Raw genomic sequence first — 26,991 nt, forward strand, 5'->3', positions numbered from 1 at the left:
ATCGCTCTGCGGTGCGGCAAAAACAGTATAAAATCAAACGTTCAGCAGAATACGCACCCTTGCTGAGTTCTGACTCTTTCTAAAATAATTAATTCAATATTCAAGTTTTCATAGGGAACGCATTATCTATTTCCGAGTCTTGTGTTTCTAAACATTTTAAGTGGTGGCTCGAAATCGACTCATTAATGAACTGAGACATTTGTTACCCCTCGCACACGATAATTAAGAGTGAAAACAAACTCTGCGACTGAAAGACTCTATGACTAAATGTGGTTAGTTACTCACTCTGTGTACACGGAAAACTAAAATTACCCAAAATTAAGTTCTTTTTACTCAATTCGGACCTTTACTGCAGCTACCCAAAAATAGGTTAAATGCAGAGTACCCAAAATTGGGTAATCCGGTATGAACTACAAGTTGGGTTAAAAGTACTCAACGATGAGTTCAGGGTTTTTAGTAAAAACTACCCAAAATTAAGTTCAAACTACCCAACTCAAGCATTGAAAATTCCTGCAGAAAAAAATGGCAAAAATTCGGTTTTTTTAAATAAAAATCAAAATATTAAAAATAATAATTATACCATTATTTATTAACGAGTCAGCGATATAATTTAGGTATATAAAACATAAACACTTTACTGTATTGGGCTCTCTCTTTTTCCTACTCATAAGGCAAGAAGGCATGTCTACGCAGGTAGGTTAAATGTTCCAGCCGGAGATCTCACCGTCGCGACCTCCTTTAACGAAACGGAACGACACTCGCGAATGTACCGATAGAGTTCCATTCATTCCTGGAGGCAGAGAGGCTTTAGCACCAACAGCTTGACCTTAAACGGTACCATTCTCTGAAGCAAACCTTCGGCTGGTTTGTATCGCCGTTCGTACTTTTTTTTGGTTTAAATCCTCCAGGACATCTTCGTGCTTTTCGCCAAGCAGTTCGTATTTATTGTACGAATCCTCCATATTCTTTAGAAGAATTTCTTAAACTTTCTTAAACATGAATGTTTTACGGAGCCAATTAAGTCTAATGCCTTATGGTCTAAAATAACTTATAAGCTAAAGGCAAATTTCATCCTGCCGACTACGAGCTGAAATTAAATCTATTACTAAAACTAACATGGTTTTTTTATCCGAGATTCGTTTCGCTGTTAAATGGGCACCTTGATGCTCTTCAAATAGCTGTAAACAAGTAGCATGTATGGCAAACGCCAATTTATTTGAACGCTTCAAAATCTAAAACGAAAACAAATTAGTATATAACCAGATTATCAACCTTGTAAGTCCTACTTTTTAGTTTTCACCAGATAATCCTCGCAAAAGGTGTTTTAAATGGCACGACCCTTGTTGGTATGCAACTCGTACGTTGGAATAACGTATCCCAGATTGAGTTCGATTGCCGCAATTTAGCCTAATTTTATCCAGGCCGGAAATTTTACTGCGAATGTAAGGATTTCATCAAAAAGTATAAATGTAAAGAAAAACTACACCCTTACTGAGCATGAACCAGAGGTTCCATATAGTTATGGTAAATGTACTTGTTCTCTTGAATTTTACACAGCAATTCCAAATACTGTTTGATCTGGCTCGCTTCATCATCGTACTCCCTGTCGTCACTATTAGACAAGCAAGAACCGGCGCAGGCGGCTTTTGATAATGATCCCCGCATACTACAGTTTATTATCGTTTCCATCATTACCGCTTTGCATTTCGGCATCAAACAACGTGCGGTTCGGCATTGGCAAACTTCTCAACATAGAACAGCACAATTGAAAACCGGAAAATGTATCGTAACCTGTTAAGAATGAAATACTATTAAAAAATTCAAAGATAGATAAATAAAAGTGAGTTTTTTCGATACATACCTCTATCCATTTTATCAGGGAAGATGCGAGCATCCACGTTATCGCGTGGTTCAATCTGATTCCTGATTTCTCGGTTAGTAAGGGGTTTTCCATTCCTTAGAACTTCTCGTACATGTTCTAAAAAAAAAAAAAAAGCAATAGGCTTATTAAAATCATTTATGTTCGTTACAAAAAAGGAGCTTTCTAAACAGGCCTCTCAGACCATCTTATCTTCTAACTTCTATACCTATAAAAATGCAGTCCGGTCTGTCTGATCCATATAGGCTCGGAAACTACCGAACCGATCGACGTGAAAATTTGTATGTAGGGGTTTAATTGGCCGAGAAAGGTTCTAATAATAGTTTGAGACCCCTTCCTCTTCTGGAAGGGAGGGGTCCCATACAAACGAAACACAAGTTGCTGCACATCTCAAAAACTAACCAAGCAAATGGAACCAAATTTGGCATGTGGATGTTTATAGGAGTAACAAATATGTCCATATTGGTTCGACACCCCTACCTCTTCTGGAAGGGAGGGGTTCCATACAAATGAAACACAAATATCTGCACAACTCGAGAACTAACCAAGTAAATAGAACCAAATTTGGTAGGTGGATGTTTTTAGGGGTAACAAATATATCCATAATGGTTTGACACCCCTCCCTTTTCTATAAAGGAGGGGTCCCATACAAATGAAACTCAAATTTCGCACAGCTCGAGAACCAATCAACCAAATACAACCAAATTTGGTATGTGAATGTTTTTAGAGGTGACAATTATGTCCATAATGGTTCGACTCTCCTCCCTCTTCTGTGAGGGAGGGGTTCCATACGAATGAAACACAAATTTCTGCTTATCTCGAGAACTAACCAACTAAATGGAACCAAATTTGGCAGGTGAATGTTTTTAGGGGTAACAAATATATCCATAATGGTTTGACACCCCTCCCTCCTCTATAAAGGAGTGGTCCCATACAAATGAAACTCAAATTTCGCACAGCTCGAGAACCAATCAAGCAAATATAACCAAATTTGGCAAGTGAATGTTTTTAGGTGTAACAAACATGTCCATAATGTTTCGACACCCTTCTTTCTTCTGGCATGTCTCCAAATACCATTTCGAAATCTAAGATGGCGACTTTCGGTTTCTGAATAACAGCGGCAAATGACCAAATACCACCCAATATGGGTATTTCCGGAATAGTTATGATGCACTGAAGCCACAAGTCGACCTCAGACAACATTTCGAAATGTAAGACGGCGACTTCCGGTGTCTGGCAAACAGCCGAGAATGACCAAATACCACCTAATGAGTGTTTATTTAACCAGATTGACGCTCAGAGGCCAGAAATTTTTTCCAAATGCCTTTTTGAAATCCAAGGTGGCGCCTTCCGGTCTCTGAAAAACAACGGCAAATGATCAAATACCACCCAATATGGGTATTTCCGGAATTGTTATGATGCACTGAAGACATAAATCGACCTCAGACAACAATTTTAATTGTAAGATGGCGACTTCCGGTGTCTGGAAAAACAGCCGGAAATGACCAAATATCATCCAATATGAGTGTTTCTTCAACCATAATGACGCTCAGAGGCCAAAAACTGTCTCCTAATGCCATTTCGAAATCCAAGATGGCGACTTACGGTTTCTGGAAAATAGCCTGAAGTGACCAAGTACCACCCAATATGTGTATCACCGGATCCAGAATGATGTAAGGAGCTAAAAATTGACCTCAAACACCAGTTTGAATTGTAAAATTAACTCCTAGGAAACAGCCGAAAATAACCGAATACTAATACATATGGATATTTCCGTAATCGAAATGATGTATATAAGCCAAGTATTGAAACCATTTTGAATTCGAAGACGGCCACTTTCAGTTTCTGGAAAACAACGAAAATAACTGAAATGCATTCAGCATATTACCGGAATAGAGGTGATGTACAAAAGCCAAAAGTCGAGGATGTTGTCATTCCGATGAAACCAATCATTTCAAACGATATAAACAAATCGCAAGGAACCAATGGATTTGAAATGTTTAAAATTATTAAATTAAACACTAAAATAGGCGGGACGAAGTTTGCCGGGTCAGCTAGTAAACATATTAAAACGCAGCTCTGTCTATCTGTCTGATCCATATAGACTTGGAAACTACTGGACCGATCGGCGTGAAAATTTGTATGTGGGGGTTTTAGGGGCCGGGGAAGGTGACTAAGATAGTTTGAGACCCCTCCCTCTTCTGGAAGGGAGGGCTCCCATACAAATGTAACACAAATATCTGCACAACTCGAGAACGAATCAAGCAAATGAAACCAAATTCGGCATCTAAGGGTTTGTAGGAGCAAAAAATATTTCCACGATGATTTGACACCCCTCCCTCTTTTTGAAGGGAGGGGTCTCATACAAACGAAACACAAATTTCTGCACAACTCGAAAACTAATCAAGCAAATGGAACCACATTTGGCATGTGGAGGTTTTTGGGGACCAGAAATGTTTCTATGATAGTTTGACACTCCTTCCTGTTCTGAAAGGGAAAGGGAAGGCTCCCATACAAATAAAGCAGATATTCCACCTAATTTCTCCGAAAAACAGCCTAAAATAATCGGGATAATGCACAATCGCCAAAAATCGACGCTAGACGCTATTTTTGAATACAAGATGGAAGCTTCTGGCTTCTGGAAAATAGCCTAAAAAAGGCCGAATACCATACAACATCGGTTATTTGGATCCATAATAATGACTAGAGGCCAGAAACTGATACCACATGTCATTTCGAAATCCAAGATGGAAATCTCCGGTGTATGGAAAACAGCCGACAATGACCAAATACTCATATGGGCATGATTTTGAATTTTAAGATGGCGGTCTCTGGGTAACAGCGAAAATGACCAAATTCCGCCCAATATAGGTGTTTTCGAAATTGGGATGATGCACAGGAGCAAATATCGACCCTACATCCCATTTCAACTCCAAGATGGCAGCTTCCGGTATTCGGAAAACAGCCGAAAAATGACCAAATACAATCCAATATGGGTGTTTCCGGTACTGTAATGATGCATAGGAGCAAAAATCGACCACAGGCGTGATTTTGAATTCTAAGATGGGGACTTCCGGTTTCAAGGAAACAGCCTACTGACCGACTATCACCCAATATGGGTCTTTCCAAAACCAGAATGACGCCCATAGGTTCGATATTGACTCCACATCCCGTTTTGAAATCCATGAAAACGACTTCATGTTTCTGGACAACAGCTGAAAATTACCGAATACCAATCAAAATAGGTATTCACAGAATTGATGTGATGTACAGAAGCCTAAACGCGTGAATGTTTTCATTCCGATAAAACCAATCATTTCAAATGATTTGTTCTTTTAGTTACAACGTATGTAATATCCGATGCGTCATGCGTTTGCAGATTATAAACAAATCGCAAGGTCAATCTTTAAATGTATGAGGAATCAATTTAGAATGCTTAAAAATTTTCAAATAAAGAAAACAAATGGACGGGGCGAATTTGCCGGTTCAGCTAATCTGTTATAAATGTTAATCGACTCAGTTTAATTTTGTGAGCCAAGCCTGGACCGGTTTGAACGCTTCCGGTTGCATTTGAAAGCTGTATTATTTCTAAAGCTGCTGTATTATTTCTAAAGCCAAAACGGTTTATTCAATTGGTACAATATCTCCAGCCCGTTCAGTAGATCGTAATATTGTGCTTCCGGAAAGAATATACATTGTGAGAAAATAAGGGTATTTTTTGGAAAAACCCAAAAATGTAATTAAAAATTAAATATCTCGAAAAACTCGCTTTTTATAAATCTGATTTTTTTTGCAAAAACTACACGTTATAAGCTAACTAAAAATATTTAACAAAATTTGGAAAAAATGAAAAATAAAAAAAAAATCGAATCAAATAAAATATCAAATGAAACAAATTTTTTTATAACTTTTTTTTAGTTTTTTTTACAGTGTATATTTTTTTAAGAATAAAATTATTTTATACAACTTTGCCGAATATACTATACCAATCAAACAAACCGTTCAGATGCTCAAAATATACTTTTATCATACTTAGACAATCCGCGCGAAACATAATCTCAAAACTTGATTTTTTTTTCTTCGTAAATAACTGTCAAAACTTGATGTCCTGGGTTTTGTGCTGACATAAATCAAACGTCGCGACTATTTCCTTTTGACTATTTGCTATTTCCTGTGTTGAGTTTTTCCAATGATAAAAATATTTTTAGCATCTTAACGGTTTGTTTGATTGGTATAATATCTTCGGCAAAGTTGTAGATAGTAATTTTGTCCTCCAAGAAAAATATACACTGTGAAAAAAACTGAAAAAATCTAAACAAAATATTTTATTGTTTTATTCCAAAACTTTAAGTTTTTTTCATTTTTTATTTCTTTATGTTCAGTTGAATATTTTAGTTAGCTTATAACGTGTAGCTTTTGTGGAAAAAAATTAGATTCATAGAGAGTGAGTGTTCAGAGATATTAGTTTTTAATTATATTTTTTTTGTTTTTTTTTTTCTAAAACATACCCTTTTTTCTCACAGTGTATATTTTTTCTGGAAGCACAAAATAACTGTCTACAACTTTGCTGAAGATATCGCACCAATCAACCAAACCGTTTTGGCTTCAATTTTTTTCCAGTTTTTTGGGAACCTTCAGCTTTTTCGTTGCTCATTTCTCCATGATCGGACAGCCATCAATGTTTAGCATGTCTTTTGTAGTTTTTATGAAAAAAAAATCAGATTTTTCAAAAATGAGCTATTTGGATAATTGATTTTGAATGTTTGTTCCAACTTTGTTTTTTTAATAGTGTTTTTTATTTGAGCGACATCAATACCTTCTCTACATAGCATTTCATTTCTTTTGCCCATACAAACTTCTATGCAAAGTTTCAGCCAAATCGAAAATGACAATTTAAAAAATATATGAAAACTGGGACATTTTTGGTGGAATTGTTCCTTGGCGATATTGTGCCTATAATGCTTTTTTTGTTCAAAAAACATTTATTTGACACGGAACAAGCGTAATTTTACTTCCTCAAAAACAAAATCCCAAAAAAATCTCTCAAATTCAACAATACCTACGCTACTATAATGAATGATTTTGTCTTATTTATTTCTAATTAAATCAAACTTATTATATGAATCTTTCTCTACAAATAAAATGTGTGAAAAGTCCTTTTGGTTTTTTTGATGACAAGTTTTTTCATTAACCTACCAACAATTACATTCACTGTATTACGAAGACAGCTAATATACGTATATTATTTGTTGAAAATGAAATATATCATCTAACAATATTAAAATATAAAAGCAGATTCTGGATAAACCTTAGTATATGGACAAAAAATTCCGGCGAATGCTTGAAATTTTTTTGTCCATTACTCTTACTCTTTTATAAATTTATATTTTTAGGGAATTTACTCTTTAAATGTTATACTGGTCACGATCACTTAATGAAAATGAATTGAAAATACATTTTTAAACGCGTTTTTCAACAATTTTTTTACATGTATCCGTTTTTAAGATATTTTAATATAAAGCTTTAAAAATTCAGATTTTCATGAAGTACGCTTTTTCGTAAGTTATTTGTAGTTCTCCGACAACAAACATAGATTTATTAAAATATTTAACCGATATAACACAATTTATTTTTTGACATCAAAGAGTTCATTTTTATAAGAAGTTGCTTTATAACTTCTAGTTTCTTTGAAAAAAATTCAACACTTTGTTTTTGTAAATTAAAATTTAATTTTTTTTTTGAATTTCCAGATCATTTGGCATGGAAACGCTCTAAATTAGATTTTAAATGATTGTATATCAATTCTATGCTAAAGAATAAGCAGTACAAATCATATTGATATTGCATGTATAATAGCTATGAGAAAGTTCGTGAAAATTCAATGGAGAAAAATATCAAAAACTAACCTTTTCTTGTTTATTCATTTGTATCTTGAACTTTTGTTCCATTCAACTATGCATCATTTTACTCAAAATATCATAAATTTCAATTGAATCCAACACAAAAAATTCAATTTTTATCATTTCGCTAAAATCACAGTTTTTCCAAATTCATGGTAATTTTTTTTTTAACCGTGATAAAATTAAAAAAGTACTGTACTACATATCGAACTCATTTTAATCACGTTTTTCGTTTCAGGACAAAAGTAATCATATATTAGTTTAAAAAAAAAATCACAATTCTTAGTGTAAATACTGAAACTTTATGATATTGCATTTAGGCCTTAAAAATGACCACTATTATGTTCAGTCAAAGTTCAAACGTTTTGTGAGGGGTTTTCTATGTTATTATTTCAACTCAATTTAGTCTTTTTTCACGCGGTTCCATAGAAATTTGGAACGCATCCCCCGCGTAAAAAAAAACTGACTGTAAACTATTTTCCCGAAAACCACAATAGAAACGTTGTCTTAGAATCCACTTTTTTTTTGTTCACACAAAGTAATGAGTCTAAGCAACTAAAACTTCAGCTCAAAACGTGCATTTCTAACTCTTATAGCTTCACCTGCGCTATGTGTAGTCCTTTCAATATATCTATTTTTTAAATAATTAAAAAGCAAAAAAGTTCTGCGGTAAAGCCATCTGGCAATTTCACATTCAGTAACGCCACGCCCTGAACTTGTCAGGACCACTTTGTGTTTCTGTAGTAAAAAGTTAAAGGGTATGTGCTTGAGTGCACAAACGTAGGCTTGCCGTGGGACTATGGTGGGTGTAAAAAATTTAAATCTGCCATAGCCATAGTATAACACACCAAACATACAAATACCATACACAAAAATCCATGAACATTTCACAAAAAACCACATAAACCTGTCATAAACCACAGCATACAAATACCAATACCCACATGAACTGCCCATAAATGCATAACAGTTACATGTAATTTCTCATCACTTTTTGCTTAAACTTCAAAAACTTTTTCACATACCCGGTGCTGCACGCTTTTTGTTGCTAAATTGATTAGAAAAATATGAATTTTGGTCAGTCCCATGTTACAAATAAAGTCGAAACGAGCTTAGTGCTGAAAATAACTAGCATAAAATTATACTCACTATCATAAAAATACCAATTGAGGTACTAATAGGAAAAATAATTAACTTGTTGCCTAATGCAAGTATTCTGTCATAAATATATTTACCTCGGATAAATGCATTTTTGCTCACACATGTTATACACACATACACGTAATACACACACACACCAACACACACACACATACACACACACACTACACACTACACACGCACACATTACTCACACGCACACACTACTCACACGCACACATTACTCACACGCACACACTACTCACACGCACACACTACTCAGACAGACCCACGCTACTTTCACACACACACAAACACAGGCACACAGATACACACACGCACGCACGCACACACATACCCACACACGTTACTTACACATACACACACGTTACTTACGCATATACACACGTTACTTACACATACACACACGTTACTTACACATACACGCCATTTACACATACACACACACACACAAGCTATTCACACATCCACACACACACACACACCCACACGGTACTCAGACACACACGCTTGATATACGACACACCATACCTCCACTATCGGCAGCACCCAAACGGCTTCCAAGTCTTCCAATTGTCCCTTCCCCCCAGTGCCAATTTCGGGCTGTATTCCTTCCAACTGGTGGGGTCCAAGTCAGATCTCAGATCGAAGGGAAGCCGAACTATTCGCCTTGACGGTCGACCAGGGGATGATCTTCTCTCAACACGGAATGTCCTTTTATAGCGTCACTCAGTGTGGGGAACTTGGGTGATTGGGGGGAGAATTTTAGTATTTTGCTATTTCCTGGGCCAACCGTTTTATGATAAATAAACCATCCTGAGGTTGTTGGGAAAGTTCCTCAACCAACGCCTGATTGTAAACTTGTGTGCTGTCCATGACAAACCATTTTTGCACACTCATGGATCACGGACTACCAATCATCCGGGTGGTTAAAAAAATTAGCAATATAAATTTTCAGTTTCCCGGCATCTGAGATCAGCTTGATATAGTGAAATTCAACGCTAAACAATTCGGGTATTCTTCCGCTAAACAGTATATCAGGGACCACTAAGTGTGTTCCGAAACCATCTCTGTTCGCCAAACTGGCGTCTCACCTAATTCGGTGGAAATTTTATTCGCCGCACTCCGGCTGATATAAGCCATTCAGTTGAATGATTTGCCATTAAAGCAATTGCTGTGTGATTTGTTGATGGTTGATTAAAAACTCATTCAGGCGTTCCGCCTGCTTAATACTACCGGCAATTTTCCAGCGGCTCCTCGAAACCATCGGCCTACAAACGTTTAGTTTTATTAGGGTTATAGTTATGAATAATAGAAAAACTTACGTCGCCTCGCCGTGTTGATCCCGCGGTTCATCCATCCTTCCTTCATGTATTCTTCACCCATTGCACTTATGTTTATTAAAAATCTCACGAAAAATACGAAACGGCAATAATTTATTAACTGGAGTAAAAAAATTTGACCGGATTTGTTTTGATTGAGTTGTCAAACAAGAGGAGCTAAAATTACACGACAAAGCGGTTAAGTCCAAAACTACTCAAAAACAAGTACTCGCCTCAAAGTTTGGGTTGAAACTACCCAACCTGAAGATCGAATTTTCACCCAACTACAAGCTCGAGAGCCGAACATCAACGTTGAGTACTTTCGAACTGCTTTTTGGGTACTTTCAGTTTTCAGTGTATGAGAAAGTCTAGTTCTCCAGACGTTTGACAGGTGGAGGAGGAAATGTTAGCAAAAACCAAAAAAACCAAGAAAACGGATGAAGGCTGGTTTCATGATACCACAGAACAGATATGCAACTTCGAACAAAACTCTGCTGCAAATCCTAGCCCACATTTTCGCATTCGTTTTTCGCTATTCCATTCTACATTGATTTTACAGTGCATCGTTGAAACTGTTCGCTCCAATAGTTTGAACATGCAACAAACATGCTCCATGCTCCAATGACCAGACAAAAAGGTGATCTTGAATCTATCAAAATCAAGTTAAATATTTTCGTTGAAGTTGGAATCTGAATCTCTCGACTAACGGCAATAATTTTTTTTCTCGTACCGTTTATTAGACCTAACATTGCGAGTAATGCATATCAGACGCGCTATACACAGCACTGCTTGTGACATTAGGTACCAGTAAAAAAAACGATTGTCGTTAGTCAAGATATTTGGTTTTCAACTCGGGCAACAATGAAATTCATTTTAAAAATATGTACATAAAAACGATGCACGTATGCGATAGTGATGGGAAATATCGCCCAAAACAGACATCGATAACAATCGATAATTCCGGGGCTTTTATCGATATTATCGATAAGTATCGATAGTTTGACAGCTAACGTTTGCGGTAAAAAAATTTTTCAGATGGTGATGAAAAAAAACTATTTCAGATGGTGATGAAAAAAAACTATGACATATAATTGAGTTGGATAAATTTCCCATGGAAGGTTATCATGTTAGCTTCCTCACAAAAAAATATTACGTCCTTGCGTGCAGCCTTCCGGCAGTTAACCGGAACATTCGCCATGGCGGACTAAAACATGCGTGTAGCCATGCTTTTAAGCTCTTTCTTCGTTTTTTTATTAATTCCTCCTCCGTTTTCGCGACAAAATTGTTGGAATAGATCTTGCGCTTCAAGTTTGTCCAGAAATTCTCGATGAGAAGCAGGTGGGGAACATTGGGCCGATTCGCCGACTTCGGTACCACATCGATGTTCAGCCGCTCCATCTCCTCCAATGATCGCTTCGAGTAATTGGCCGACGTCAAATCTGGCCAGAACACCGTGTCTTTGCGCTTATGGTATTTCTTGATGAACGACTTCTGTCAGGCACTTCGTACTATAAATTTCCGTGTTTACGGCCAGCCCGGAGCGAAAGAAGAGCAACTTTGACATCCCTTTCTCACTGATTGTCAGCCACAGCCGCACCTTCTTGGGGAACTTGGTCTGTGAAATAAACTTTACCTCGGTGCTCACTTCCTTCGTGGGGGAGGTAAAATACGAAGAGCCCTGCTAGTCGTTGCCATCCAGGGTGAGATAGGTCTAGTCGTCCAGTACCACTGTCGCGTCGCGATTCGCCGAGAAAATCGACTTGACCATTTTATTCCACCGCTGTCGCTGCATCATTGCCTGCAGCTCCGAGACCAGTGGACGGGACTGCCGCTTCCTGCATGTATGTCCATGTTCTCCAGATGCTTTTTCACTGTTTTAGAGCATGCACCAACCTCTCGGCCAAGTGCACGCAGCGATTTAGCCAATTTTCCCTCGGTCTTCCTCTTCAGCATCCTTTGAAGCTTCTTGTCGCTCAGGGTCGTTGGCCGTCCGGAACCGGGCTTCCTTTCGATGCTCTGATCGTTGTCCAATAGTGTCAAGATGTTGTAGATGCCAGAACCGGCATACCCGGCGTCCACAAAGTGCCGCACGATGTTCGTTTTTGACGCGGCGAGGTACCGTTTTTGAACGCGCACACTTCTGTACGGAGTAGCTTCACTTTTTTCGTCATCACAGTTAGAGTTTGACTGATAGAGCTGTCAATTTTTTTTGCTAACTCATGGGTTACTATGATTGATGATGCATGAGTAGTTTCGTCAGTGCGATTGAAGGTAAACCCATGAAAAATCGGCAATTTTTGTCCATTTTTTTACCGCAAACGTTATTGGACAAATGCAATTTTACTATATAAATTTGTTAAAAACAGAGACAGAAATGGCCCAAACAGAATAAATACGTTTGCGTTGCGTTGACATCAATGTGACAGTAAATGTATGGGCTAACTGTCAAATTACCGCAAACGCAGCCGCAACGTATTCATTGTGTTAAGACCTTGAATGACAAATCTTACGATACTGCGAATGAAAATTTAAACAACCGGAGGAGTTAAACAGTTTGTTTTGGAAAGTCTTCGGGTTTTACGCCGGGAGTGCTTTCTACGGAGTAGTTTCAAGCTGAAGTTCATTTTGAAGGTTGTATAATAAGGGAAATAATTGAAGCAGGCAAAATTCTATCAATTTTTGAATGGCCAGAACTTCACGAAAAATGAATCAATTCTGAAAAACTGTCCTAGTTTCCTAGTATTACTTGGGAACTGGACGTGACCAAGGGTCACTGGAAATGTTTCGGATTTCCGGAGTGTGTGCCAAAGTGTACATTTTTGCAACGCGTAGAACTTTTTCTGGCATTCTGTTTCACCTAGGTTTATATGTTTTCAATAAATCAGAATTTATTTCGGGTTCATTGGTAACCAAAGAATGAAAATTCGCCAAGGAATCATCGAGGTATGAATTTATTAGGTATGGGTGTTGATTTTGGCGGTTTTTTCCCTGTTGGGTACTAATTTTCTTTGAGCTTGCAGCACTCTAGCAGAATTCAATCGAACATTGTGGGTGTGTAGGTCTTATTAAACAAAGCAACTTTGCAATCTTGCGTTTGAAAAGTTATCTGGATTAAAAAGGTCAGGATTTAAAAGGTCATTTAAAAAGGTCAGATTATTTTCACGCGGATTTTCTCTAAAAGGTTATTTATGCAGATTTTCAAATTTACGTGGTTTTTTACGCGAATTTTTGAATTAAAGCGGTTTATCAAGCGGATTTCTGTATTAACATGTTTTTTTCACGAGGCATGTATCCCCCGCGTAAGAAAACCTAACTGTATTTGAACCCTTTTCTTATGAATACATATATCTTAGTAGAAATTATCTGAATTTTACTTCAAAAATATAAAAAAATGAGTTAAAGATCCTACTCTGAAAAACATATAATTTTAAAAATAAAAAAAGGATTTTAGAAAATATCGGTGATCTCAAATTTTTATAAATGAAGTATTTTAGATAGACAATTTAGTTGCCTAAAACGTTCTATGCGTTGCAAAAATGTACACTGTGACACACACTCTTGAAATCCAAAACATTTTCGGTGTAGGTTGGTCACACCAAGTTCCCAAATAATACTAATATAATACTGTTTTCCAGTGAAATGAAACCGGTCATCAAAATTGATTCATTTTTCGTAAAGTTCTGGCCATTCGAAATTCGAGAGAATTTTATTTATCTCAATTATTTTGTCTACCCCCTGTATAAACCAGGATACTTTTTTGGCGAAACAATTTCGTTGATTTGGATTTTTAGTGGAACTAAAAATTGTTTGTTGGGTAACAGATACTTTAAACTTAAACAGTTCCAAGTTAAACTAAACAATTACCAGAGAATTACCAATAGACTGTCGCTAGACATGTCCATCATATTATAAGACTTGGCAAGCCAAAGAAAATGCATTTTATTATAATTTCGTATCATTGCTTTTTATCGGATGGTGCAAAAAGTTTGGATATTTTTTTAAAGTTCTCCAGTACTAAGTTGTCGAATTCATCTGTTCTTAGGAAACTAAATACTATAAATACCTTTTTAGTTACCATTATTTCTCAGAAACTCAGTGACACCCGGGGCGAACCTTTACACCACCCCCAACAATGCTAAATCTTGTCGAATAACAGCACCCAACAAATACCTAGCGGCAAAAGCAACTCCTGGGGTACGGTAGGTGAGGTCTCCTTCTTTTGGGTCTCCTCCAGTAACCAGCCGCACTGACTTGTGCTCACCCTTATAACATCGATAATTATCGTTAACGTCAAAAAATTAACGATAATATCGATGACCAGCATTTATCGATATTATCGATAAGTATCGATAAGTTTCCCATCACTAGTATGCGAGTGCTACTGTACGATTACCATGAAAAGGCACTCTCGCTATAGCATTACCGGAGAGAACAAAAAATTCTCTCGACAAAAGTGCGGTGAGAGTTCGCATTCGCACAGTCTTTTCGCTTTTTGGTTTTGTATGAGAACAAGAGAGGCCGAAATAATTCTTTACCACGAGCTAGTATGAGTAGTATAAATGTAATAAAATTTTGAGTGTAAAATGCGTTCTCTCCATCGCTAGATGTCGATACTTAAAATAAATAGATTTTGTCTCGTTTTTGGTTCTTCAGTTGAACAGATGTGATGATACTCTTGGAGATTCTCGTTAAACTTGTTTTGTATTTGTAATACGCTTTTAAATCTGAAATGTTACTTGGGTATGAATATGTGTACGTATTTGCATTAGCATTGGGCGATACGACGGAGAGTATCGATACTTCAGAATCGATACCCGAAGAACCACAAGTATCGAGATACTCAAAATATCGGACAGAAAGTATCGATACCAGAAGTATCGATACAATAGCTGAGATCACTTTTTGAATTTTTGATATTGTTGTTCCAGTTGAAAACCGAAATACCTACTCGCGACTTTCGATTTTTTTACCTTATGCACAATGCGCATAGTGTCGCATCTAGTGTGCTGTATTGCGCGTCAGATGCGCTATACAGCGCACTAGATGCGACATTCACAATGCGCAATTGTGTATAAGGTTAAAAAATCGAAAGACGCGAGTCATTATTTCGGTTTTCAACTGAAACAATAATACATTTACTGAAAACCAGTAATCGATTCAGTGATTCGCGAAAATACAGCAAAACTATTTGCTGAACAGAAAACAGTAAATGAATGTTTGCTGGAATCCAGCAAAAGAATTGATATGTCAAAAAATTTACGTCAAGCTGTCATTAGTAAAACGCGCCAAATCGCTGTGCAGCTGGTACGCGATCATCGCTAAGCTCCTGATAGCGAATATGGGACCATAGCTAAGTCCTTGTTGGGCTAGATGAACTTAAAAGTTGAAATGATAATCAAACATCTCTAGTTCAACAGTAATTTGCCTATGATCCGATGGGCGGATGGAAGCTGGTGCCTGACGGCAACATGGTTCCCTTGAACTAACTGGTTAACCAGCAAATAGATTTATGCTTTGTTGAATGAACAGCAAAGTGTCATAGCTGACAACCAGCAAGTTGTATTTCGTTTTACTGAACATGCAGTAAACGACCAGACCGATGTCATGACAACTGTTTCCTGAAGCCGCCGCCGATGATGATGGCGCTAGTGTTGAAAATATGATCATAAGCTCTGTTCATTGTGCCGCATGTGTTACTGTACGGATTTTTTGCGTGCTTCTAACTATATTGAATGTAGGGCTCTCCAGAACGTGATGAAACATGTTTGAACGTGACCATTTATGTCCTGCACAAAATCCTTAAAACGTTCAAAACGAAACAGTCATTCTTCGCTTTATGCATTTCTACACACCACTTGCAGCCACAGTTGATCTCGCATGGACGGAGCTTATTCGGCTGTTTCGCAAGCATTGACAGCCTCTTGACGTATAATTGAGCCAGAGAAAAACGGCTTCAAGCAAAATGTATGGGGATGACGTTCGTGACAGGGATGTGCAAACGACCTGTCACTTTTATGCAATTGAGCATCACTGAATAATTAGCAAATTTCATTTTGCTGAACAGATTGCTGGAAGCACAGCACACCAAAAATCAGCAAAATTTTGGTGGTTTCCAGCAATGGAAATTTGATGTGCCGACTTTTTGTTGTTTTTCAGGTATCTATCCGCATTCTCTAGAGCAGCATGAATCAAATGAATTCACAAACAAATACATACAGGTAATGCAGAAATTCTGAGCTTTAGCAAACAAATGAATTAAACATCTTATATCTTCAAGATTTGTATTCACTGGCCCAATGGGCTGTGAAGCTCCCGTCTTATTTGTATAAATTATTGACACACTTCCATATTAATTGATGAGGAAGTTGATGACATGAAAAAGTTAGATATGTCAGCGAAAATAAGATAGTGAAGTCTACCGCTGAATTTTTCTAACTAATAAATATTGCAATTTTATTTTTCACTTGTACTCTAACTTGTGTCGACGGAAAGCATGAGTTAGTTTCCGCTTGCCAATATTCGATCTGAACAGTGTAACCAGAAAACTTATATTTGTTTTTAAAATACAGTCAAATTTCGCTCGTTGGGCTATGTTTAGTTGGGCTACGTTTTAGTTGGCCTTCCGCTAGCCCAACTAAATCGAAGCCAAACATCATTTCTGATAACGTTGAATTTCGTTTGAGGGGTTTGTGGATGCATTTTAACGCAGAAAGTAGAATTAATTCAAATAAAAACAAATGAAGCTGAGAATAAATGTGAACAAACAATATTTTAATCAATTGTCAGAGAAACAATATAAGTTTTGTGGCTTAATACGGCAACGTAGAGCTATGCCTATTTTTGAAAGTATTTGTGAACACGTTATTATTGAGCACTCCTTTTTGGCTTTAAATGTGTGGCTTAAGTAAAACAAATTTCGAATTTGGCCCTATGCTGCGTTTGGCTTAGATTTTGACAGTTCGTTTGGCTCACAACATTCTCTCTATCTATTTCTCCATCTAAGTTTTGCAAGTGCAAATAGACTTGTGCGATATTTATACTGACAGTGGCAGCTTTTCAGTGGTTCCAGCTCTTATGGTCCGTAGGCATAGAACAATATCGATACAAATATCGCGATTTTCAGTATCGATACGGTCGACTATCGGACGCCTGTGTATCGATCCAAAAAATCGAAGTATCGTCTCGAAAGTATCGACATTTCCGATACCGATACAATATCGCCCATTGCTAATTTGCATATGTGTATATTTTGTGTATGGTCACAGTTTTATTGCAGGGAAGTTTGAAGAGCTAAATTCACAACAATGAAAAATATGTTTCAAATTCCTTTCTAGGTAATAATTCCTGAGCAACATTCTAACGAAGCTGGAAATAAAAGTGAAGACGACCAATTACCAGTTTTGATTGGCCTATCTGTTGACGAAATGATCGCAGTGCTTGATAGTATTCCAGCCAAAAATAAAAAGATAAGCGCTACACCCGCTGAAGAATGTTGGGATTGTGGACAACAGTTTCCTAATCTAAGCCGTAAGAAAAAACATAGGAAAACTTGTTTGGCTATTGGAACACCCGATTCTTTACGTAATAAAAATTACAAATGCGAAATTTGTAATAAAGAAATTAATACTCGCTCTGGTTATCGCGTGCACCTTACAAAAATTCATGGCAATACAGATGCATCAATCACGTTTTCGGAAGAACTGCAGCGATTACGAGAGCGTAAACGATTGCAGTGTCCATTATGTCCAAACAGATATCATCAAATTCATCAATTAAAATATCACATAAGAACGCATCAAAGTAAATTGCTGTGTGTTAAAAAGAACAAAAAGTCTTTGTTTCCTGAAGGAAAGCGCATATGTCCAATATGTGGAAAAAATTTCGAGCGAAATCCTTTTTACTTAGAGACCCACATGAAATTTCACCGAAAGGAAAAAGATTTTCAGTGCGATCAATGTGAAAAGGCGTATTTTACCAAGGTACCGTATAACATATTTTTAATGTAATAATCTTCTTATTGAATATGCTAATTTGTCTTTTAAGCATGATCTCAGAAATCATAAGAGTACAGTGCATTCTTCTCACACTCTTTTGTGCGGATATTGCGGAAAATCTTTTGGAACACGTCAAGCATTCACCCGTCACCAACTGATTCACGATGATTCAACAAATGCATATCACTGCACATTTTGTCCCAAAAGTTATCCGAATGCCGGTTCGCTCAAGTATCACGTTATGAAGCATACTGGAGAAAAAGGAAGTCGATGTGAACTTTGTGGCCATGAATTCCGATTTCGCTACATGCTGACACAACACTTAATACGTAATCATAACATAGAAATCGAAGGCGTAAAATTATATAAGAAGAAAAAAAACCACCGTCGTCTGACGAATAAAACTCACTAACAATAAAGTTTTTAGTGGTCTCAAATAATATGTTCGTATTTTTTGAAGTAGAATACTTCTCTCAGGAAGTTCGGCTACATAGGGATGTGAAATGAAAATCTAAAACCGAAAAAAGTGAAAAATATGTCCAATTTCAAATGCTAATAAATCGGTTAGTATTCGATGGATTTCCTTCGTTCTTGCAGCAATAGATTGGAAAATCTTCTAAGATTCTTCCCAAAATAAGATAATTGTAATTTTATTATTCACACTATTGTACTATTGAAAATAGTCAAGCCTTGTCAAAACGAAAAATTCGACCTCTGATTGGTCGTTATATGCTTGCTTCCCAAGCACGGTCGACAGAATCATATACCTTGCAATTGAAAACATGCTATTTGGCTTATATAAGAGCCTGTTTCAGCCGGAGCCGCTCATAATAGTTCTAGACAGCGACAACAGCAGTCGTCCTTCCTTAGCAGCAGCACTAGCCCTGTGGTTGGTCACCACGTCTCAGGAGCAGCGCGGTTTTTCTCAGCGTGTGTCGCCAGACAGCCATTATTCCCCCCGTGTTGGGGCAGCATGATAATTGCCATCAGGAAATCCAATTTCGGAAATCAAAATACCTTTTTTAAGGAAAATAAACAAGTCATTGAAAGTTAATAATTTTTGTCAACGCAAGCAAGCATTCTGTGTTGCATCCTGGCAATTCAAATTTGTCGCACCCGTCTAATTTACTGAATGTGAAATAGCTTCCACAGTGCATGTTGTCCGTGTATCTTAATTCCACCAATGTTAGGGCAGCTCAAAGGTTGTAATAAGCAACCGATTTTGAACCGCAACATGCTTTTTTCAAGGCAAATAAAAAAATAATTGAAGGTTAATAATTTACTGGCACCAACACAAGCAGACATTCTGTGCGGGATGCAATCAAATTCTGTTGTAGTTGTCTAATTTTCACTTTAATTAGTAAACCCCCCACTGTAGGGGCAGCGCAAAGGCGCGATCAGCATAACCGACACTGAATAATCAACTGCCCTGTTAGTACGCATTCACAAAAGCAGTTAGTTCGACTATGCAGAGCTAATATGAAGTCGATTCAATCAATCAGTATAAACAGAATTTCGTCGTCTCCCAGCTGCCAAGTTGCAACATGATGCAAAACGCAACAGCGAGCAAACGAAATCGCTAGATGTTACAAACCGCAATAAGATACGGGTGAAAACCGTTGCGTGTGTAACTGACACGCAAGCAGCCGGGTTAGTTTTCTTGTAAAAGTATTCTACTTCAACCTTGCGGTCGTGGCTTTGCATACAACCTTCTTGTGATTTTTTCTTCTAGTTGGAGAGCTACGCCGATGCATTCATTCTGTTTTGTTTTGTAGCGTTCAATCTCGTTGATAAAGTGAACAGTTGATAGCTATGACGGATATCATGTGATATCGCCTAGTTGATATCAAATGTCATACACCAAATTTCCCGGGAAAACTAGATGTATCGATTCCGTGATATCCTGGCTCACCAAGATCAGTGCATTTAAATAAAAATTATCAAAACGTCGCTGATAAACTGGCAGTTAAGGCCCGAATACACACACGGCGTGACAATGCCTTCTTGACGAAAATTGCGCCTTCTAGCATCCACCACCTTCTACTCGCGAACACAGATCGCGCAATCACGCCGTCTTTAGCTACGCCGTGTGCACACCTTCTTGTTGCCAAGCCTCCTAAAGTCTGTCTGTCGTCACACGGAAGGCGATAGCCGTGATGATTACAAGGTTTGCAGTAGGCGTGATCGGAAAACTCACAATTTTCGCAGTTTTGATTTTATTTGTTTTCGGTACGGTTTCAATTTGTTCTCGCTCTTGTGATATTTTGTGAAATGGAGTTTGTGGATGTGGATTCCTGCTGTTCGGATTCAGGCGAAGCGCTTGAGAGCTATTGCGATGCGTCAGTATATACTGCGCATTTGCCGAAAAAAATCAAGCAAACAGAAGCAGCAGCATCCTCTCGGAAATCGGTCGACAAGCGCGCTCATATAAACCGGGATAACTGGAACGACGAGTTGGTGGCAGCGCTGATAGCACAGGTGGAGTTGCATCCAGGTTTGTTTCTTCACATTGATTCGTTTCATTTACATTATTTTTATTTTACCGTCATTTTGGATGTTAATTCGCCCAGCTTCCGAAACAAAAACTTCAAAGATTCGGCGTGGGTAAAGGTTCACACTAATGGCAATATGATGAGCATCGGTGATGCCGAGTGTCGCCGCAAGTGGCAGCATTTGTGTAATAACAACAACAAACTAGCGAATGCATACTATAATGCCAAGTCAGGCGAATCGGCTAAAGGAACACCGAATTGGGTGCACTAGACCGCCATGGAGTTCGTCCGCCAGAATAGGGCAGCGTATAGGACGAGCACCGAATCGAATTTGGTAGGTTTTGTACTTTTGAGCAATTTCATTAACAAATGTCCGGATTTTATTGTATGTTTTTATGTCATTCTTAACCCGTTGTTTCGCTCCTTAGGAAGTTTCCGACAGCCAAAGTGTGCTGAAGGTGTAACAGTCCAACAACGATGGCAAGGCCAAACGCGTGAAGCGGCCAGCGAGAACAGTTGAATCAACACCAATGCCAACGGCTACAGGAGAAGCACTGGAGAGGCTCGACGTAATTATGGAAGCGATTGGACAAAAAAACCAATCCGCATTTGGCTGCGTCGAAAGAATGGGCAACTAAACCAAATGTCTAGCGGAGCGTACGAAGTCAGAGATCAAGGCGATGTTGTCGAAATACTGATCACTTTCGGTAAGTTTGATATGCGCTCTTGCTTCGGACTCTATTTTCTCACTCAATGCAATTTGTTTGATCAAGGTCGCAGAGGAGGAAGAGACGGCAGAGAACCAGTATCGATTAGAATTGGCGAAACAAACAAATGCATCGTGATAGATTTCGTTGATCGAGGCGTAGGGCAACCCTTGTTTGTTTTGGGCGACGATTTGGAGAAACTCGATCTCAGCCGTCACACCAAGATCGTCGTGTTCAAAACGAACGGCGAGTTGCTGTCTGATCCGTCTCTCATTGGAGAAGTAGAAGTCGTAGTAGTCGCAGTAGTCAGTTCTAGAAGTTACTGAATTGCGTTCAGTAATTTTAGTTTTGCTGTAAACCAGTATTTCATTGATAAATTTACTGAAAACCAGTAATCGATTCAGTGATTCGCGAAAATGCAGCAAAACTATTTGCTGAACAGGAAACAGTAAATGAATGTTTGCTGGAATCCAACGAAAGAATTGATATGTCAAAAAATTTACATCAAGCTGTCATTAGTAAAACGCGCCAAATCGCTGTGCAGCTGGTACGGGATCATTGCTAAGTTCCTGATAGCGGATATGAGGCCATAGCTAAGTCACTGTTGGGCTAGATGAACATAAAAGTTGAAATGATAATCGTACATCTCTAGATCAACAGTAATTTGGCTATGATCCGATGGGCGGATGGAAGCTGGTGCCAGGAGCCAGGAAATTGATTTATGCTTTGCTGAATGTAAAGCAAATTATGATAGCTGACAACCAGCAAGTTGAATTTTGTTTTACTGAACATGCAGCAAACGATGTCACTTTTATGCAATTTAGCATTACTGAACAACAAAACTATATTCAATTACAGATTTCTGAACTTATTTTGATCTAAATGCTTCAATATGGCAATGATGTATTCGATATGTATGTGGTCTAGTGTATGAAAAAGTTTCGAAAAATTGTTGAACCAAACACTGTTCATTCACTTGGTAAGCAAAAACAGTGTAAACAAAAAAAAAGTTGCCCCCCTGCCCCCCCTAAAAGTTGACATTGGTGCAGAATTTTGTTTTCAATAACTCTAATAGGACAAAACGACATCTTCAGCCCATAGAAACATCTGTGTAAAGTATCAGCCAGATCAAAAATAATTGATTGAAATGCTTGCGCTATGTTGCGTGGAATTGCACAGGTTTTTCAGTTGATCCACCAAGGATATTGCAGCGGCAAAAGTACCGGGTAAATCCGCCTGCATCAACAAGCTTGGAGTATTTGAACCGAGCTGTGACAATTCCTTACCTTGATTCTCTTGTAACCTCACTGGAAACACGGTTCGATGAAGATAGTGCACCTGACTACGCGTTTTACTTGCTGCATCTCGCTTACGTGATACGCATGTCGTTGGAAGATTTCAAGTGCAAAACCGAAAATTTCGTAAATTTTAATGAAGTTGACAATTTTGTCGGAGAGGTGGAAGTTTTGTATTGACATTGCAGCAGCATGAGAGCAGACCGTAAGAACTTGGAAGAGTTGGATCTTATAGACCTGCTAGCTAAAGCCCGTTCTTTCTTCCCTGCGACTGAGAAAGCTGTCAAAATTGCACTTGCTCTACCATGGAAACATGCACGATTGAATGCTCGTTCAGCACATTACGTCGGGTGAAAACCTGACTGAGATCAACAATATTTGAACAGCGGTTGAATGCTCACTGCTTGCTGAGTGTTCATCGACAGGTGGTCAACAACAATCGTGAAAAGACACATGAACCGCTTCCGGAACGTTTGACGTTTGATGCCCGAAGATTTTATTGAGAATCTTGACTGTGTCTTCAATCTTCACGTCCTTGAGAAGCTTTGACAGGATGTAGTTGAGATAGCAGCTGTGCGAATGGGTGTCCAGCTTTCAGAGAAGTGAACGTACCTTCGCCGCATCATTCAGCTGGCCTGCATCGTTCTCGAAGAGGTCCTGGTAGCGGTTAAACAACAACGTCCGAACGTAATTCCGTTTTCTTCGTCGAAGACAAACTCGATGATGTTCGAAAAGATGGACTCCAATATCTGCTCCGGGGTATGATACTGACGCTGCTGCCGCTGGACCGTTATCCGCTGTAAAATTTGGGCCATCTTGTGAATCATATCTTGAATTCCCGGTTGCGGCTGCTGATCAACTCTATCTTTTGCCATGTTCGTGGATTCTTGAGATCCTCATCGCCAAAATAATATGTCAAAAGGTTTAAATGAACTTAAGAGTTTTTAGTAAAAAACATCTATTTATTTTCGAGGTTGGACAAAGAATAATGAAGTTTTCCACTCTGATGTCAAGGAGAACTTTTCACTGGTTGCCTTGATGTAACAATCACTAAAGACTAGTATTTATTTCTATTTTTTAAAACACACTAGACCGTTACACATTTTATTTTCATTTTATGTCACCCACCAGAGATATTTCTTTTTTTTCGCCTCAGTGTTATTTAGTTTTTGCCACCCCCTCTGCTAACTTTGATAACCTTGGACATAAAAAGAATTCGAAATTTGTATCAGCCTAAAGTCGCTTTTTACGCGGAGGATACGTGCCGCGTAAAAAAACGCGTTAATTCCGGAATCCGCGTAAAAACAACCGCATAAAAAGCGACCTTAGTGTACCATTTTTTTTTACTTCTAAAATTTTGAAGAGCTCGCCCCCCCCCCTATTTGAAATTCTGGCTACGGCCATGTAAACATAAAATTTAACACCTTCACTGTTTTTGTAATGCATTTCATTATTCCTCATGATTTCCACCGTCACCATCAGTTATCCCGCATAATCAATAACCATAAACGGATGATAATCCATATGGTTTAAGGATACCCCATACCAGTGGCGTAGCTATGGTTTGGTGGGCCTGGTGCGGTAACAAAAATGTGGGCCCCCAATGAAAATGACTAAGCAGTTTTTTCTTTCATGAAAGAAATTGAGAGGAACAAAAAATTTAGTTTTTTATTTATACTTATTTATTCCGTTTTCCGCAAAACCGAAAATAAGGTTAATTTAGATACTCACTTTCCGTACTTTCAGAACTAGAACTTTCCGTACTTTCAGACTCAGAAATTATATAGTCACACGCGAACGCTGATCATTTCCCTAGCTCTAACATAAAACAGGTTAGAAACACAGCAACACAGATAGGGGAACTGTTCCATTATTCATCTCAACCCATAATTATAAAACGAAAACTCAATTGACAACTAGAAAAAAACCTAAATAAATCCACCTAGCGGTCAGACTCAGCCTTTCTCATTCAAACTTATCATTTGTAAAAATAGATTTACATGAATGCTTAAATCCAAAAAGGTATATTCACTCTTTGGGTTCTAAAATATTGATGTTGTAATTAAAGTATAAAATATGAAATTTGACGTAATGTTAGTGCTTCAGAAATAGCGAAATATAAGAAATGACTCGTAATTTCGAACAATTTAATCACGAGCGATACCGGGAACGTTCAAATAGTACGATACCACATTTAAATCATGTTGAGGCCATATATATTGTTCAAAGCAGCTTTAGTGTTGAATAGTCTTTGAATTTATTTTCTTTACAAAACTTTTGAACAGTTTTAAAATTTTCATGAAGTTTGTTATTTGTAAGTTTGAGAGATGACTCGTTTGTATGACACTAGTTATGTTCAAATAAGTCTTGCAATACTTGAGATAATAGACTTTTGCTGTTTTACAAATTAAATCATAACGGTTGCTTAAGTTTGATTACAATCAATTGAAAAGGGAACGTATGGGGGAGCCAAACTTTGAAACCAAGTGTTCAATCATAATTCATCAGTTAACCCTTAACTATCCCGTTCATTCAATATCAATATTGTTCAAATCTGTTGTGTAGTTTCTAAGATAATGAAGTTTAGTGATTTTCACATTTCGATACATTACAGACGAAGTTACATTCCGATTACAGCAAAATTCAACAGGGTGTTATGAGGCAGCTAGACCTTTCATTTGATACTAATTCTGTGGAAATCGGGTCAACCATCTCTGAGAAAAGTGAGTGAGCCCAAGTAGTCATCAGAATATGTTTCTTTTCATAGCTGGATTTCACATTTTTAAACGTTCGCAAAAAAATCATTAGGGTCTTATGGGGCAACAAGACTTTCCATATGACACTGATTTTATGAAAATCGGTCCAGCCATCTCTGAGAGTGAGATTAAACAGTCTCCAGAACACGTTTCTTTCTGTATCTTCTGAACCATATATTCAATCTTCATAAAATTCAAAAGTTGAGGGTTTTTAGGTAGATCGTTCATTTGAAACTAATTTTGTTCAAATCGGTTGTGTAGTTTCTGAGATATTGATGTTTCGTGGTTTTTACATTTTGATACATAACCTTTAAACTAGAAATCAGATTACAATAAAATTCAATATGGTTTTATAGGGCAACTAGACCTTTCATTTGCAATTGATTTCATTGAAATCGATTCAGCAATCTCTGAGAAAATCGAGTGAGATTGGGAGAGCGTTACACACACACACATGCAGAAAATGCTCAGCTCGTCGAACTGAGTCGAGTGGTATACGACATTCGGCCCTTTTGAGCACTTTTATACCTTTAGTTTTTGCAGTGATTGCTATACCTTTCTAGGAGAAAGGCAAAAAGTGAAATGATAGAAATGACTTTTAATTTCAACTTGAATCCCGAGCAAGGCCGTAAACATTGAAATAGTACAATATTAAATTTAAATGATGTTGAGGCCACATATTTTGATCGTAGCTATAGTTTTAAACAGTCTGCGGGTTTCGTTTCTTTCTATAACTTTCAAACCACATGTTTAAACATTATGAAATTCATTGTTTAAGGGTTTGAAAGCCCATTTATGTGAATTCAACTATGTTCATAGCTTCTGAGATATAAGAGCGTTTTTCACATTCTGACGCAGCGCCAAAACTAAAAGTTTGATTACAATGAAATTCAATAGCAACCTAAGCGGCGAATAGACCCTTCATTTGACACCAAGATAGAAAGAATCGGTCAGACCATCACTGATAAAAGTGAGTGCGAAAGAAAGGTGCACATACACACGTACACACCCGCACACAAACATATACACCTATACATGCATATATGCAGAAAATGCTCGATTCGTCGAACTGAGTTGAGTAGTATATGACATTCGGCCACTTCAATCATTTTTCTACCTTTTAATTAGCCAGTGATCGTTAGGAGAAAGTCAATATGTTTACTTTCATTATGTGATTTCACATTTTTATGAACAACGGACACAGTTACAATCCGATTGCAATGAAATTCAATAGCAACTTATGGGGCAACTAGACCTTTCATTTGACACTATTTTTGTGAAAATCGGTTCAGCCATCACTGAGAAAAATGAGTGAGTTTAAACAACCTCAGGATAACTTTTCTTTACATAACTTTTGCACCATATGTTCAATCATAACGAAATTCAAAAGTTAAGGGTTCTGGGGACAGCCCAATCTTTTGAAACCAGTTTTATTGAAATCGGTTGTGTGGTTTCTGAGATATTGGTGTTTCGTGATTTTCACAT

The 26,991-nt window shown here is 37.7% G+C and overlaps 3 protein-coding genes and 1 long non-coding RNA gene across 11 annotated transcripts in view; 2 read left to right on the forward strand and 2 right to left on the reverse strand.

The window, feature by feature from the left end:
* Window positions 1-26,991, reverse strand: part of LOC129718488 (uncharacterized protein K02A2.6-like) — a 333,122-nt gene that overhangs the window by 246,259 nt on the left and 59,872 nt on the right. The gene's annotated exons all lie outside the window — the stretch shown is intronic.
* The window catches only part of LOC129718490 (spastin), a 249,214-nt gene that overhangs the window by 73,388 nt on the left and 148,835 nt on the right, over window positions 1-26,991 (forward strand). The window contains exons 2-4 of one of the 4 annotated variants that reach the window (XM_055669315.1): window positions 17,597-17,789; window positions 18,111-18,241; window positions 18,306-18,696. The exons of 2 other annotated variants lie outside the window; for them this stretch is intronic. In XM_055669315.1, the coding sequence (XP_055525290.1) occupies window positions 17,597-17,789; window positions 18,111-18,241; window positions 18,306-18,668 (687 nt within the window). In that variant the 3' untranslated portion in view covers window positions 18,669-18,696. Of the gene's footprint in view, window positions 1-17,596; window positions 18,242-18,305; window positions 18,697-26,991 lie in introns of those variants that run through there. One more of the 4 variants, XM_055669312.1, reaches the window with a different exon arrangement.
* LOC129718497 (uncharacterized) lies at window positions 562-10,498 on the reverse strand. 5 transcript variants are annotated; one of them, XR_008726926.1, is made up of 6 exons: window positions 10,266-10,480; window positions 10,035-10,211; window positions 1,862-1,978; window positions 1,493-1,791; window positions 1,287-1,434; window positions 562-1,232 (listed from the first exon to the last, which is right to left on the reverse strand). XR_008726926.1 is itself a non-coding variant. In XM_055669322.1 (5 exons), exons 1-4 carry the CDS (start codon window positions 10,298-10,300, stop codon window positions 1,667-1,669), a joined length of 312 nt encoding a protein of 103 aa, XP_055525297.1. In that variant the 5' UTR covers window positions 10,301-10,493; the 3' UTR covers window positions 562-1,232; window positions 1,287-1,666. The 5 variants fall into 5 exon arrangements, 1 of the variants encoding a protein (XP_055525297.1); XR_008726925.1 differs by having other exon boundaries at window positions 1,287-1,791; window positions 9,472-10,211; window positions 10,266-10,498; XR_008726924.1 differs by having other exon boundaries at window positions 1,287-1,791; window positions 10,266-10,482.
* LOC129718500 (uncharacterized) lies at window positions 19,981-23,725 on the forward strand. The gene is made up of 4 exons (XR_008726930.1): window positions 19,981-20,750; window positions 20,827-21,082; window positions 21,177-21,455; window positions 21,522-23,725. It is a non-coding gene; the product is annotated as an uncharacterized LOC129718500 (long non-coding RNA).

Source organism: Wyeomyia smithii, chromosome 1, assembly GCF_029784165.1.
Source record: "Wyeomyia smithii strain HCP4-BCI-WySm-NY-G18 chromosome 1, ASM2978416v1, whole genome shotgun sequence".
NCBI lineage: Eukaryota > Metazoa > Arthropoda > Insecta > Diptera > Culicidae > Wyeomyia > Wyeomyia smithii.